Source organism: Diabrotica virgifera, chromosome 8, assembly GCF_917563875.1.
Source record: "Diabrotica virgifera virgifera chromosome 8, PGI_DIABVI_V3a".
NCBI lineage: Eukaryota > Metazoa > Arthropoda > Insecta > Coleoptera > Chrysomelidae > Diabrotica > Diabrotica virgifera.
Genome location: NC_065450.1, coordinates 183,988,215 through 184,005,024, shown reverse-complemented (window position 1 = coordinate 184,005,024; position 16,810 = coordinate 183,988,215). Strand labels below are relative to the sequence as shown.

General features: G+C 32.4%; 1 protein-coding gene and 2 non-coding genes across 7 annotated transcripts in view; 1 reads left to right on the top strand and 2 right to left on the bottom strand.

Moving 5' to 3' along the window:
• LOC114337269 (zinc finger protein 474-like) overlaps nucleotides 1-16,810 on the bottom strand; it is a 296,452-nt gene that overhangs the window by 150,357 nt on the left and 129,285 nt on the right. For all 5 annotated transcript variants that reach the window (XR_007700087.1, XR_007700086.1, XM_050657987.1 and 2 more), the window contains exon 5: nucleotides 2,079-2,195. Coding sequence is in view for 3 of the 5 variants with exons in the window: in XM_050657987.1 (XP_050513944.1) it covers nucleotides 2,079-2,195 (117 nt within the window). In the remaining 2 variants the exon portion in view is untranslated. The remainder of the gene's footprint in view (nucleotides 1-2,078; nucleotides 2,196-16,810) is intronic.
• On the bottom strand, nucleotides 14,811-14,902 carry Trnay-gua (transfer RNA tyrosine (anticodon GUA)). The gene is given in 2 exon segments: nucleotides 14,811-14,846; nucleotides 14,866-14,902. It is a non-coding gene; the product is annotated as a tRNA-Tyr (tRNA).
• Nucleotides 16,191-16,282, top strand: Trnay-gua (transfer RNA tyrosine (anticodon GUA)). Its single transcript is given in 2 exon segments — nucleotides 16,191-16,227; nucleotides 16,247-16,282. It is a non-coding gene; the product is annotated as a tRNA-Tyr (tRNA).

The window sequence follows — 16,810 nt, the reverse complement described above, 5'->3', positions numbered from 1 at the left end:
CGTCGGGAAGTAATTGTATACAGCTCTAATGAGAGCAGAATCCTATTTGACGAGGATATTAGAAAACGATATCCGGTGCCTTCAGCAGTGATACTCTCGAAGGCGAATACCGTCACTGCTGTTAGATTTATTATGCTGGTAGGGCTGATTCCAATGTGCTCATCCCATCTTACCCTTACCTTTCTTTCAATATGTGGTACCATGTGGTTCCGTTCACGTACCAAGATGTGGTCTGGGTAAATTGGTTAAGACAAAGTAGCTGGGACCGGGGGCCGCTATTCCGGTTGCATTTTAGTTTTTATTTCACCAAAATAACTAATTTCCTCAGTAACAATTTATATCTTTACGAAAGGTCTCTAGCTAAGCTGGAGCCCCTCTTCCAATGGCATTTTAGGTTTTATTACGGCGAAATAACTAATTCCCTGAGTATTAATTTAAATTTTTATGTTAAGGTCTTGGGAGCCACAGCTCAGCTCAGGCCTCAGGGGCCCCTTCTAAGGGTTCTGTTCCAATTGCATTTTAGTCGAAAATACTAATTTCTCCAGTGAAAAATTGAAACTTTATCAGTTCTAGAGTGCCCCTGTAAGGTATTTTTAAAATTGTGTCACTTGAAAATATTTCGTTGGGATCGGCTTTTAAAATACATATTTTTATTTTCCTCGTTAAACTCTATGCACGGTCAAAAAAAGGGCACCTGCGGGGCCCCCCTTGGCCGGGGGCCCCGGGGCACTGCCCCGGTTGCCCCAATGGCAGTTACGGCCCTGGTTACAACTGGCATACCATTCGTCAATTCTTCTGTAATTCTGGTCTCATGTGTCACATCTGTGTTAAGTTTTTTGATAGAACAAGATACAGTCGAACCCGCATTAGAATACCGGTTATAGGAATACCCGCTTTAAGGAATATAAATTTGGTGTCCTGAAATGTTTTACTAGCCACTCATGATCGATTATTAGAATATCCCGGTTATAGGAATACTTTAGCTTGGCACGTAGGCTATTCCAATAAGCAGGTTCGACTGTATTTCGTAATTATTTCAAGTTGTGGTGTCATAACATAAATTAATATTCCATATTTTTGTCCATAAGTGTACACACATTAACTATTTTTTTTTTCAGTATGCATATGAGAATCAATTCTTGGAATTGTTACATAAAAAAGAATTAAAAACTATTTAATGCGTTTCTTTATTTAGCATGAATTATTATTTGGTTAAAGTTGTTTATTACGATTATGCAATAGGTAGAGACCGGATATTTATGCACTAAAATTTTTATCTAGATATTTATTTAGATCTAGCAATATTTTTTATACACGCATTAATTATACAAATGTCAAATAAACCAAAAATGGAAGTCAGTCTGTAGTGGCATTAAAACCATTTTCAAATAACATTTTATTCCTTTAATTACATTTACATAAACATTTACAAACAAACAACAAACATTTTTTTTTAAATCGTTGCAGTTGTAAAGTAAAGGGATATATAATTATTGGAGCTGACTTTGATGTAAAGCACACCCAATGAGGATTAAGATTCCCAACAACAAAAAAAAGGAGTTACTGGCAGCCTTAAAACAACGGAAATGTGAAGCAATATCAACAGGTAGACTGACTTATTGGCAAACAGAATTTGACATAACAAAAGGACTAAAACAAAGATATTGTCTGTTACAAAAATTGTTCAAAATATACTTGAAAAGAGCACTAGCTACTTGAAAATAGAAGTGTCAAAATATAGGAATACCTTTGGATGATGATACAATTTATATACACTGTCATTTTCAGACGATCAATTAATTATTGTAGCACATGATGCAAAAGAAATAGAATATAAAATATGATACTCAAGATGATACAGGAATATGACTCACAGTTCTTCTCAAAGTAAAGTTAATAAACTTTTTACTCGATTTTGTGCTTTGGGTTAAAATTTTTATAATTATATATAACAATATTTTTTAATAAGTTATATAATAAAATTATTATTAATATTAATTACCAGATCAATAAAAAATCTGTTAAGTTTAGTATAAAAAATATATTAGACCTGGTTTGATAAAGAATTTTTGGCTTACTTGAGATGCTTCCCAGGCTAGTTCATTCCATTCTTCTGACGATACTGCCCCAGATGGTCGAACAGGCAATTTTCTTCGCAAATGTTGGGGCAAACTTGAATTCTCTCTCTCCCATTTCTGCAAATAAAAAAATTATATTGATTAATACATTATACAAACTAAAGATAATCTAAAAAACACAAACCAACTGACAAAAAAAAACATGAATGATGAAATAAAGAAAACAACATCAGAATTTTATATATTTAGCGTATGGACTTCCACAGTACGATATAAATACACAAATATAATATATTGTTCATACACTAAAATATATTATAATGAATGAACCTAAATATTAATGTCCAATTTACATAGCCATTCAATTGCTTCTGGGGAGCATTCCACAAAGTCCTGGAGGTTTCATCGGTAGGCACGATTTAGGCAGTCTGAAACACAATGGCTTCGGAGCACACTAGTTCGCTCCCGTGGTCAAAAAACCCTTTTAATTATATACCAGTTCGCTCCCATGGTAAAGCGGATTAAATATTTATCTACTAGGTTCTAGTAGAATTATTAATATCGGCAAAATTGGTAGGAAATACTGTGATTTTTTTGGTTTATATAGAAATTATATAAAATATTATGTTGTAGTAAAGAAAAGAGAGACGTTCTCATAAACAATTTATTTTACAACTGACGACCGGTTTCGCTGTCTACAATATTCACAGCGTCTTCAGGTCACGGTAAAAGTAAAATTAAATGCTACAAATAACAAAAACCAGAGTTAGTTAAGTGGTCTGGTTGAAATCAAAGGGTAATGATCAAGCCAATATTAAAGTATATATATTTATGCATACATATAAATACTCACATGTACGTAAATATGGTGTATAACCCTCACACTCACATACATGCACGCATTCAAATGTAGTGGCAACAAAAGTATGTCAATTATAAGTATAAAATGTACACTTACTTTCCGGTATAAGGGAAGAATATAGTAGTATTCAATATCATACTTTTTCTCTATACTATGCTAAAGGGAGAGTTGGTAGAGGGACAGATTAGAATGTAACAAATTAACAAAAAAAAAACAAAACAATTGGCAGAATCTTGAGGGAATTAGTAAGGAAACACGACATTAAACCGTGAAACCAAAAAAATTGTTAGTTATATATAAAGTGATGTTATTTTTATATTTTTAATTAATAGTGTATATTTTAATTTAGTTGGGATTATTAGATGTTGTTCTAGATGTTCAAGAACTTATAGATGTAAGATTGGTTGTGCAATTTTCCTAAACCAGAATTGGTCAATTGTGTATTAGTTGTGGTGTGATTGTGAAAATGTTTTAATTTGATTTGTTGGAGATATTGAAATTAAATTGAACAAAAGTAATTAGGTAAAATTTGCTAAAAATTTTTTTTAAATATTAAAAGTGTCAAACAGTAAAATCATTAATAAATAATTCAGAATTAAAGTCAAGCGTAAGTAAAGGTAACTTTAAAGCGTAAAGGTACATGAAATTAAATTTATAGTAATATAAAGTTATGATTACTTGAACAGCAATGAGACTTTATGAAATATTACTAAAAAAGGGTTGGAAAAAGGCAAATATGAAAAAATAATAATAGATGACAAAATCTTTCATTTATGTTAATATCTGTTGAATTTAATAAATAGTTGAGTAGATTGAAAATTAATCTTAAAAGATCTTTGAAAAAGTTATCTGGTTGAGCTGAATTATATGGTTTCTTTGTAAAGTTAAAAAAAGTTTTTGAAATATTTTTTGTTAACAGATTCTAGAACGCACACAAAGGAGATGGACATAACAGGACCATGACCTGTTATGTCCATCTCCTTTGTGTGTCTCCTTTGTGTGCGTTCTAGAATCTGTTATGTGTTATTTATCGACTTTAAAACAAAAAATATTTCAAAAACTTTTTTTAACTTTTCAAAGAAACCATATAATTCAGATCCACCTAACTTTTTCAAAGATCTTTTAAGATTAATTTTCAATCTAGGTACTCAACTATTTATTAAATTCAACAGATATTAACATAAATGAAAGATTTTGTCATCTATTATTATTTTTTCATATTTGCCTTTTTCCAACCCTTTTTTAATAATATCTCATAAAGTCTCATTGCTGTACAAGTTATCATAACTTTATATTACTATAAATTTAATTTCATGTAGGTACAGTTACCTTTACGCTTGACTTTAATTCTGAATTATTTATTAATGATTTTATTGTTTGACACTTTTAATATTAAAAAAAAATTTAGCAAATTTTACCTAATTACTTTTGTTCAATTTAATTTCAATATCTCCAACAAATCAAATTAAAACATTTTCACAATCACACCACAACTAATACACAACTGACCAATTCTGGTTTAGGAAAATTGCACAACCAATCTTACATCTATAAGTTCTTGAACATCTAGAACAACATCTAATAATCCCAACTAAATTAAAATATACACTATTAATTAAAAATATAAAAATAACATAACTTTATATATAACTAACAATTTTTTTTGTTTCACGGTTTAATGTCGTGTTTCCTTACTAATCCCCTCAAGATCCTGCCAATTGTTTTGTTTTTTTGTTAATTTGTTACATTCTAATCTGTCCCTCTACCAACTCTCCTTTTAGCATAGTATAGAGAAAAAGTATGATATTGAATACTACTATATTCTTCCCTTATACCGGAAAGTAAGTGTATATTTTATACTTATAATTGACATACTTTTGTTGCCACTACATTTGAATGCGTGCATGTATGTGAGTGTGAGGGTTATACACCATATTTGCGTACATGTGAGTATTTATATGTATGCATAAATATATATACTTTAATATTGGCTTGATTATTACCCTTTGATTTCAACCAGACCACTTAACTAACTCTGGTTTTTGTTATTTGTAGCATTTAATTTTACTTTTACCGTGACCTGAAGATGCTGTGAATATTGTAGACAGCGAAACCGGTCGTCAGTTGTAAAATAAATTGTTTGTGAGAACGTCTCTCTTTTCTTTACTACAATAGTATGGACTCACACATGCAACCCATTCATTATTGAAAATATTATGTGTTACATATTTATATACGAGACAGTTGAATTAGATTATTTAGTATAATATTCACTTTATTTCGGTTCCTATTTTGAAAAATGTTAGTGATTGATTAAGAAATTTTATTAGAAATTTTGATTTCTTGGCCGGAGCGAATTTACCTCTGACCCTTTTTTTGGGGGATTAAAATCTGATCGCGGGAGCGAACTAGTATATACCCAATGGCTTATGGTCTGTCTAGGTCTAGGTGATCCGCAATCGCACTGTGGACTTTCCGCACGACCTGTTTGAACAGAGAATCAGCATATTTACCCTGTCCCGTACGTATGCGATTGAGCCTCGCCCAGGTGGACCGGGCAGATTTGATCCGATGAAACCCTGAGTTGGGGTGGATATCTGAATATAGTCTACTGCTATTGTTGGCATCCATCTTGTGGACCATTGCCTCTGTATATCATAGGAATCACCAATTTTTCGGGCAGATCTGATTGGAAGATTTCTAGATCTCAGTCGCCGGTGCTCGTTTGACATGTCTGGTATGTTTTGATGTATTGGTAATTGTACGTTAGCTACAATTTTCTGCTACTCTCTCACTAGTGCCGCTGTACGGCGTAAGTCTGGTGGAGCAATATTGCTCAACGTAGGCAGACATCTCACTGGGGTTGATTTTATTGCTCCAGTGATTATTCTCATGGTTTGATTAAGTTGGCCATCAGAATAAAGATAACAGTAAATATAAAGACATTAACAAACAAATAAGGAGACGGATAGTGGAGGTAAAGAAAAATTGGCTTACATAAAAATGTGAAGAGATAGAAGACTTACAGAAAAAATATGATGACAAACTTCTACACGGGAAAACAAAGGAACTAACTGGAAATAGAAATAATAGACAGTGTGACTACCAGAGACATGTTAACAATAGACCAGGCTAGTTATATGCCACTCAATGCATCGGAGTGTAACGCCAATATCAAGTACGATGGTCTAGCTATCTTTGTTTGTCGTGCGAGTGTGAGCGTATCTACCAAGAGGTGGGAGTAATCGAAGGATACAAACACAGAGGCGGCGGCCATCATTAGCTAGAGAGAGAAAGTTAAGCGCCGGTAGAAAGAGATAGATAGACCACCGACCCGAACTGCTCCGCGTTACGCTATTTTTCGGATCTTGACTAATCTATGTGTATAATATCTTTGGTGACTACAGGCATGGATGATAGGGTCCTGACAACATTAGAAGAAATAATCGACGAATGGAAAATATAAATAGTACAAAATAAATTCTGAGACAACAGGAAAAAAGAAATCAATAGACACTCAAAAATTGATAATAATTTATCCTTTCTAACATCAGAAATAAAATACGCATTGAAAGTTATGAAAACTGGAAAAGCATTTGGTCCCGATTACATTTATAGTCACAGTGAAATTATTGTAAAGATCTTAGAAGATGAAAACCTAGATCTATTGCAAAAATTTCAAATATATTTATGTAGAATTGTAAATATTTTATCTTAAATTTTAAGTCTCCTGTATATAATTTTTCTTAATTATTATTACGAACACGAAACGAGCGTCCGTCGACGTCCACAGGGACAGATGTGTGGACAGATGGGTGAAACCAATCGACGGGTGGCGGTGAGAAGATTGTGTTTATTTTCAATCGCCCTTAAGACATAAAAATAACATTACATCCCTTAAAATTTTAATAGGTTAGTTCTCAGAGGAAAGTAAATTAAACCATGAGAAGAGGGAGATTAGCTGTAGGAGATTTTTATTTAGCGTTAGATAGGTAGTCGATTTTAACATCAGGACCTCGACGGACGTGTTATTTGGGATAATCGAAAAAGACGCAACTTAGAGACGCTTTAAGACGGGTATTATGTCAAGCCGGTTATAATATTCATTAGACGCAATTATGTCCAAATACATTTCTTTTTGTAAGAACACGTAAAATTTTGATCGCAATTACACAAACACTTTTACATTTCGTCAGCTTAATAGTATCATAATTTAATTGTCTATTTTATTAATTAAAACTGTTAAGACTCATACGGACTTTTATTACGATTGTCTTTAACGAATCCTACATTTATATACAGCGGCAAAATTAATGGAACACCTTGAAAATGGGACATGTTAGATGTCTCGAATTTCCTAAACCGGTTGTCCGATTTGAGTGATTTTTTAGTATGTTATAGCCTTATTATTTAAGAATATCGATGTAATAATATTGTTGCTAGACAGGTAAATGTCATTTTATACCGGGTGTAACAATCATACTGTGTTTTTTCCTTGAAGTTTGAAACACCCTGTGGAATATTCTAGCATATATAAAATATTGAAATTAAAACTCAATTGTAGCTTTAGCCCTCCTTAACATTTTTTTATTCATTTGCTTATGTTGGATAATAAAAAAGTTAGGTACGTTAACAACTAGCCATGTTTTTCATCAATAAATCCTCATTTTCTGCTTAATTGAATAAACAAGCCTAAAGTAGGCCATGAGAAATCAACAATTTAATAGATATTAAATTGTTAACAGTTAAAAAGTGTTTGGTTTATTATGAAAATTAGTAGATTTATTATATAAAGTTTCAATTAAGTATTAAGTGAGTAATTTTTTTCTTGTTTGGTGAAATGGAAATGATCCGATAGATTGGTGTTTAGATAATTTTTTTATTTTGAAAATTTTGTAATATTTCTGTCTTTCTAAGATCTGTCTTTCTAAGAAGAATAGGTAAATTATTTGACAAAAATTGAAAATTTTACCTGTATGGGGAGATCCAGGGATCACCCTCTTTACATAAATTAAATTAAAACAAGTTAAACTAAAAAATCCACAAGGAAAAAGTTTTCCTGTAGTTGGCTGTATACCATATAATACAAAAAACAGTAAAATCCTGTATAAAAGGATATAACTTTTATACAGGTACATACCTAGGTATATAAAAATATACGTACCTTTTATACAGGATTATACTGTTTTTTTTTTTAAGTTAAACTAAGTTTAGTTATCACAGATTATTCGAATCTTCTTGCTAGGTTTACTATTTTGAATCTCTTCAGGCGTCGTACATCATTATGGTTGTCAGTGAGGTTGCTGGCTAACTCGTTTGGATAAGCTTCTAGTCTCTTGGAATATTTTTTGTCATATTCTGTTATTACTGTTTTTATGGATGGCACATTGAGGTCTTGCTCTATCACATAGTTTGGCACGCACCAAGGGGCATTCAGCATTGTTCTGAGGATTTTGTTCTGGAATCTCTGCAGTATTTCTAGGTTTGTTTGACTGGTTGTCCCCCAAAGTTGGATACCATAGGTCCACACCTGTTTTAATATAGCTTTATATATCAGCAGTTTATTTTCAAGAGATTGTTGAGATTTACGATCGATGATCCAGTACATGTCTCGGAATTCTATTCCTAGTTGTTTTCTTTTTGTGAGAATGTACTTTTGCCAAGTTAATCTCCTATCAAGGTGGATTCCTAGGTACTTGACAGTACCGGTTTGTGTGAGTTGTGTTTCGTTCAGAGTTACAGATGGACATGTTTGTTTTTTCATGGTGAATGTTACATGGGTGGATTTACTCTCATTCGCCTTTATCTTCCATTTTTTAAGCCATCTTTGGATATTATTCAGGTCTTTTTGAAGGGTACTGGATGCTGTCATTGGATCATGGTGAGAGGCTAGTACAGCGGTGTCATCAGCAAAATTTGCACAACGTTGTTCTGTTACTTGTCGGTAAGTCAGCAGTGTAGAGTAAGTACAGTATCGGTCCCGAGACACTTCCTTGTGGTACTCCGGCTTTTATTGGTCTTAGTCTTGTGATCCTTGACTAGGAAATGTCGGTTGGAAATATACTTAGTAGGTAGATAAAATAAATAAAAGTTCTTTCTTGTTTGGTGGAAATGGTGTGTAGATAAAATAAATAAAAGTTTTTTGTCAAAAATATACACAGCTCGAATAAGATATAATACAAATAAATTGATAAATAAAACTGTTGATTCGAAAGGACAAAAAAAATATATTGAACTGATGATTTTGGAAACTTTTCTGAATACAAAGAAAAAATAATTTAATGATTGGTACGTGTTGCCGTAAGTCATTATATTCTTCAAAGTAATCATATCATCTAAAGTAGAGAAATATACGGTCCCGGTAATTTTAGTTATCAAGATCATCTTTAATTAACCACCTGTTCCAAGACATTCTACGCCCGAGGATGGAAATAAAAATGTAGGTCAGATTTAAAATTGCGAACCTTCTAGCATTACGGAAAAGATTAATAGTCTGCTTTTTGGTTCATAATAACGTAAAGTGAAGACTGAAGTTCAGAAGTTCATAGGTTATGGAGGTAATTTTGCATCTCGTTGACCTAAATGTATTATACAAATCTACAGTTCTTTTTATAGTTATCCGCATTTACGTTTTGTTATTATTAGTTTTCTCGATAACAGGTAACCAAGTATCTATTTTATTATAATCTAACGTTATAATCAGTCACAATTTGTTTTACGATGTTTAGGAATCTGTCCAATGAATAAACACGAGTTTAATAACACAATAAAAATCGGAAAACGGTATAAGGTTCGATTCAAACAATTAGACCTACACGTCATATAGTGCGGCAGATTCGTGCAAATATTATAAGAATTGTGCATTTTTAATGATAGAAGCATATAATTTGGAACATATAAAGGTTCAAAATTAGATGTGATGCCATCTCAGATTTTACATTTTACAAAAATGGCGGGCATTCAAAATGGCGACGATACATATCTGACTAATAGCTCGATAACTTTTAAACGAAAAGTCCGACTTTAACCAAATTTGGTATATGGGTTCTTTTTTTGGTGTTTAAGATCAAGCTCCTGAACCGGAAGAATCTGGTTACCAGAAGTTGTGTTTTTCCTGATATTTTATGTAAAAATATGTTGTTCTTTTTTTCAATTCTTTCACCCTGTATATATTAATTTTTGAAAAAAGAGCGTAAAAATATTTTTAAGGAAATATTTTGAACTTTTTAGTTATGTTAATTACCATGTAATAAATGCATAACTTATCTTCACATGTACCAATGTGCGGCAGATTCGTGCAAATATTATAGGAATTGTTGTGCATTTAATGGTAGGTAGAAGCATATAATTTGGACCACATATACTACACATACAAAAGTTCAAATTCAGATATGAGGCCATCTCAGATTTTGCCTTTTACAAAAAAGGCAGGCATTCAAAATGGCGACTATACATATGTGACTAATAGCACGATAACTTTTGAACGAAAACTCCGATTTTAACCAAATTTGGTATATAGGTTCTTTTTTTTATGTATAAGATCGAGCTCTTGAACCGGAAGAATCGGTTTACCAGAAGTTGTGGTTTTCCTGATTTTTTTGTAAAAACATGTTGTTAATTTTTTCAATTCTTTTTGTAAAAGCCAAAATCTGAGATGGCCTCATATCTAAATTTGAAACTTTATATATGTAGTATATGTGGTCCAAATTATATACTTCTATCATTAAATGCACAATTGTTTCACATATCGGCTGCACTAATAGATTTACGTACATCATAACCCAATGGTACAAACTTGACGGCAAACTAATTTTTCATTTTTCAACACATTTTTTAAGAAATTTGAGTCCCAGAGTCAAAGCGTAGAACTTTTCTTACATAAAATTTGCCGCTCGTTCTTCTGGTGTGCGCAGAATTTCTCTACGACTTACGGTTCGTGAGAAAAACGATTCCGTTTGGAGACATATGAATGTAAAAATTTCTGAAAATTAAAAAAATCATAATTTGTCCTATCTGACTTTAAGAGTTAAACTGTAGCACTTTCCTTACATACAATTTCATGCTCGTTCTTCTTCTAAGATCAGTAGTGCAGCCGATATGTGAAACAATTGTGCATTTAATGATAGAAATATATAATGTGGACCACATATACCACACATATAAAGGTTCAAATTTAGATATGAGGCCATCTCAGATTTTGCCTTTTACAAAAATGGCGAGCATTCAAAATGGCGACTATACATATGTGACTAATAGTACGATAACTTTTGAACGAGACGTCAGATTTCAACCAAATTTGGTATATAGGTTCTCTTTATGATGTATAAGATCCAGGTCTTCAAGCAGAAGAATCGGTTTACCACTAGTTGTGTTTTTCCTGGTTTTTATGTAAAAATATGTTGTTTTTTTTTCAAATATTTCACCCTGTATGTATTAATTTTTCAAAAAGTTAATACCGCCATTGAAAATGGCGGAAAAGACCTATGTGCGGCAGATTCGTGCAAATATTATAAGAATTATTGTGCATTAAATGGTAGAAGCATATTATTTGGACCACATATACCAAACATATAAAGGTACAAATTTAGATATGAAGCTGTCTCAGTTTTTGTTCCTTTTACAAAAATGGCGGAATTTAAAATGGCGACTATACATATGTGACTAATAGCACGATAAATTTTAAACCAGACGTCAGATTTCAACCAAATTTGGTATATAGGTTCTTTTTTTGATGAGTAATATCAAGGTCTTGAACCAGTAGAATAAGTTTACCAGAAGTTTTGTTTTTTACTGTTTTTTATGTACAAATATGTTGTTCCTTTTTCAATACTTTCACCCTGTATATATAACTTTTTCAAAAAAGTATTACCGCCATTGAAAAGAGTGTAAAAATATTTTTTAGGAAATATTTTTAACTTTTTAGTTATGTTAATTACCATTTAATAAATGCATAACGTATGTTCACATATACCTATGAGAGGCAGATTAATTTTGAATGCCCGCCATTTTTGTAAAAGGCAAAATCTAAGATGGCCTCATATCTAAATTTGAACCTTTTATGTGTAGTATATGTGGTCCAAATTATATGCTTCTACCATTAAATGCACAATAATTCTTATAATATTTGCACGAATCTGTCGCACATAGGTACATGTGAAGATTAGTTATGAATTTGTTACATGGTAATTAACATAACTAAAAAGTTCAAAATATTTCCTAAAAAATATTTTTTCGCTGTTTTCAATGCCGGTATCACCTTTTTGAAAAATTAATATATATATAGGGCGAAAGAATTAAAAAAAAAACAACATATTTTTACATAAAAAATCAGGAAAAACCCAACCTTTGGTAAACCGATTCCTCCGGTTCAGGAGCTCAATCTTACACATCAAAAAAAGAACCCATATACCAAATTTGGTTGAAGTCGGACTTTTAGTTTAAAAGTTATCGTGCTATTAGTCACATATGTATCGTCGCCATTTTGAATGCCCGCCATTTTTGTAAAAGGCAAAATCTGGGATGGCCTCATATCTAAATTTGAACCTTTATATGTGGTCCAAATTATATGCTTTTATCATTAAATGCACAATTCTTATAATATTTGCACGAATCTGCCACACTACAGAATGTTTTTTAGCTTTTATACCGATACCCATTTTTTCCATTTTGCAGCCCAACGGTGGGTTGTGGTTAGCGACAAGTGGACATTTTTGGAATTAGCTGGACCAGGTTATGACGTCAATGACGTCAAAAAAAAACGATTTTTTTTTTTAATTTTTGTCAGAAAATCTTCAAATGGGGGACACTTGGATTTTTTTTAATTCGTTAATTGGATATATTGGCATAAATTTGAGTCCCAGAGTCAAAGCGTAGGACTTTTCTTACATAAAATTTGCCGCTCGTTCCTCTGGCGTGCGCAGAATTTCTCTACGACTTACGATTCGTGAGAAAAACGCTTCCGTTGGAGACATATAAATGTAAAAATTTCTGGAAATTAAAAAAATCATAACTTGTCCTATTTGCATTTAAGAGTTAAAAGAGGAATCTGGGACACTGGGAAATTATTAGATATCAATACGACTACAACGAAATTAAAGCTGATTTTAAAGAAAATCATGCTTCAGTAACATGCTTTTTGACACCCGGTAGTCCAAGTTATAACCCGTGTTGAGCTGCCCCCCCCCCCCAACTTGCAAAAATTTATGAGCTATTTATGAGCTTTCATATTCCGCAAATTAAAAATTTTGAGCTCGTTACACTGAGCAGGAATTTAATATTTTAGCTGACTAAAGGCTGCTGATTCAGCCCCCTCCCCCACTACTTAAAAATACGGATATTGAATCGATTTTTGCGGCAGAATTACGAGCTATTTATGAGCTCTTGAAATGATATAGTTTCGATTTTTGAGCTCATCCCCTTCACCCCCCAAACAACCCTTTAATTGATTTAACTTAAGAGAAAAATGCTGAGAAAAATTAAAATATATCGCATCGCGGATATAATTCGTATAGCTTATATTTAAGAATAAACTCTTAAATCATGCGCATTTCGATTATTAACCACCCCATCTTCCCGGCTTAAGAGAGAGTTGTACTTAAAATGCATTAAATTAATTATTTGGCGACTACATATCATTTAATAATTTATGAGCTAGCAAAATACGCGCATTTAGATCATCAAATTATTCAATGCATGGAGGTTCACCGAAATCGAAGGTCATAGTTGATTTTTACCTTCAGTGACTGCACTATAGAAAGAAAATTGCAATTCAATAATTGAAATGCGTGTATTTGGCGAGCTCGTAAATTATTAAACGTGCCTGATTTAAGAGTTTATTCTTAAAACAAAAGCTATACGAATTAAACTAGTATAAACTTTTTTGTAAAAACTTACAGTTTTTCAGTGTTTTACGAAAAACCGCTTTAAAACATGCATTTTTTCCACGAATAATTAAAATTTTTGATCTTTAATAACTCAAAAAGTATTGACTTATTTTAATAACTTTATATAACAAATTTTGCTTATAATTTGTACTTCTATCGATTTGTGGAATTACTTTTAATAAAATAATTTTCACCCACGAGAAGGGACGGTATCCACCCTCAGGGTAAAGGCGCAAGGTGATACCATGTCACCTTTGTTTTTTGAGGTATCCTCTAACCACTCACCAATTTTCGTGAAAATTGATGAAGGTTCACCGAAATTGAGGGTAATAGTTGATTTTTACTTTCAGTGACTGCACTATACAAAAGAAATTGCAATTTAATGATCTAAATGCGCGTATTTTGGGAGCTCATAAATTATAAACGATTGTCGCCAAATAATTAATTTAATGCATTTTAAGTACAACTCTCTTAAGCCGGGAAGATGGGGTGGTTTTCTTGCGAAGGGGTTGTAGCTCAATAATCGAAATGCGCGTGATTAAAGAGTTTATTCTTAGAATATATAAACTATAGGAATTATATCCGCGATACGATATATTTTAATTTTTTTCAGCATGTTTCTCTTAAGTTAAATCAATTAAAGGGTTGTTTGGGTGTGAAGGGGATGAGCTCAAAAATCGAAACTATATAATTTCAAGAGCTCATAAATAGCTCGTAATTCTGTCGCAAAGATCGATTCAATATCCTTATTTTTAAGTAGTGAGGGGTGAGGGGAGCTGACTCAGCCCCCACCCACTAAAATATTAAATTCCTACTCAATGTACCGAGCTCAAAATTTTTAGTTTGCGGAATATGAAAGCTCATAAATAGCTCATAAATCAGCGCTATTTGTTTGTTAATTTTTGCGAGTGCGGGGGGGGGCAGCTCAACAGGGGTCAAGTTATCATGTTTTTCCATTAAATTTTGAAGTAAATAAACAAAAAGGATTCCTTCGAGCCGGATTTGAACCAGCGACCTATGGATGACTACTCTGTTAATTCCACTACAGTCCACCGCTCTACCAACTGAGCTATCGAAGGTTATAAATACCGTCGCCGAAATTGAAAGCGCGGGAAGTTATGTTAACTTTCAACTTTTAACTTTTTACTTTTTACTTTATCGTACTACTTACGTAGTATGATAAACTTATAAGGATTGTACAGATAAAAAAATCCAGATTTCACTTTTTCTCGACGTTTTGAGTCGCCCTGAGTCTAAAAAAAGAAAAAAAACTTGTCGGAGTATATGTATTAGATAGGTAGGCGTATGATGCGTAGAACCATAAAATATTTTCAAGTATAAAGGGTGTCTCTAAAATATCAAAATAACGAGCAACTTTGTTATTTTTTATAGAATGCCATTTCTAGTAAGATAATGTAATAGATCGGTACGATAATAAAGTTCTCGGGTGGCCCTTCCGTCCAGCGTTTTTACTTATTTAGTAGATAATATAAAATTACAAATTATTATGCTCCTCTGGTAACTTGTATGTTAGATTATTTCAGTTTTACTCCATTTTGGTGCATGTATTAGTTTTTTATTATTTTTATCTTCATTGCACCTTATTTGATCAAAATTTATTTGTTTTTTACTCTATGTTTGGCTATTTTGTATCGATGTCAAATATTTAATTCTTTTTCATCCTTTTTTGTCAAGTCCATCAAATAGTGATTTTGAAGTAAATACTTCTTATCGCTCATTTTATAACAGCTTAAGAACGACTAGGATCGATTTGGCTAATTTTGATTTTGAAAATATTAATTACCTACACAGTGGCGGATCCAGAAATGTTGTTTGGGGGGGGGTCATGGGTCTTGAGGGTGATTTAATTACCTTTATTTTATGCAAGGTCACTTAGTCTTACCAACCCTAGGATACGTGGGTTTACAATTATGGGGGGGGGTCATGACCCCCCGTGACACCCCCCCTGGATCCGCCAGTGTACCTACATAAAAGGCAAAAACGAAAATGAACCTCGTTTATACAATTAGGTACCTATTATCCATGATCATTTTTGATGAAGTGAATTTTACCTTCAAAGGACTAAAATACAAAATCTCGTTTATACAATTAGGTACCTATTATCCACGATCATTTTTGATGAAGTGAATTTTACCTTTCAAAGGACTAAAATACAAAATTATTATTAAAATTAATTGTTTATAAAAAATTAAATAATCCTTTCACACTAGACAACTTGAAATTTATATCGTACGCAGTAATGTATAAAATATTTCAATGATATAATTTATTTAATTTATAAATAATATTTTAATATATTTTAAGAATTGGCGCCGGCGTTTAGCATTTCGATCGCATGACGTGTAACCTTCGATAGCTCAGTTGGTAGAGCGGTGGACTGTAGTGGAATTATCAAATTAGTCATCCATAGGTCGCTGGTTCAAATCCGGCTCGAAGGAATCTTTTTTGTTTTTTAATATTTTATGTAATATGTAGAGAAACATTGTTCTTTACAGTAATAAATGATACATACAGTGGAACCCCGTTAACTCGGATTAATTGGGACCGCGGCCGATCCGGGTTATCGAAAATCCGGGTTAGCCGGAGAAAATGGTAAAAATTAATAAAATATGGTATGCTTACAGATAAACTCCGTTATAATTGTCACACAGACACTGGTAAACCACGTTCGCATTCCACACAAAACCACACATACAAAGCGTCGTCAAAAGTCTCATTCTTAGCTTTATTAGCTTTGCACCGATTAAACTGTCTTTTGTTATCATTTTGAAAAAAAAAATTCTTCGATTTTAGTTCTATTTTTCTTCCAATCCGATACTGTAGATGTACCGACACCATAATATAATGCTGCAAGATTCACCTTTATCAATTCTACTTAATGCTTCTAGTTTCTTTTCCATTGTCACTACAACATTTTTACGTTTTGTTGCCCTTATAGACAAAAGACACACAAACACAAAATCTGA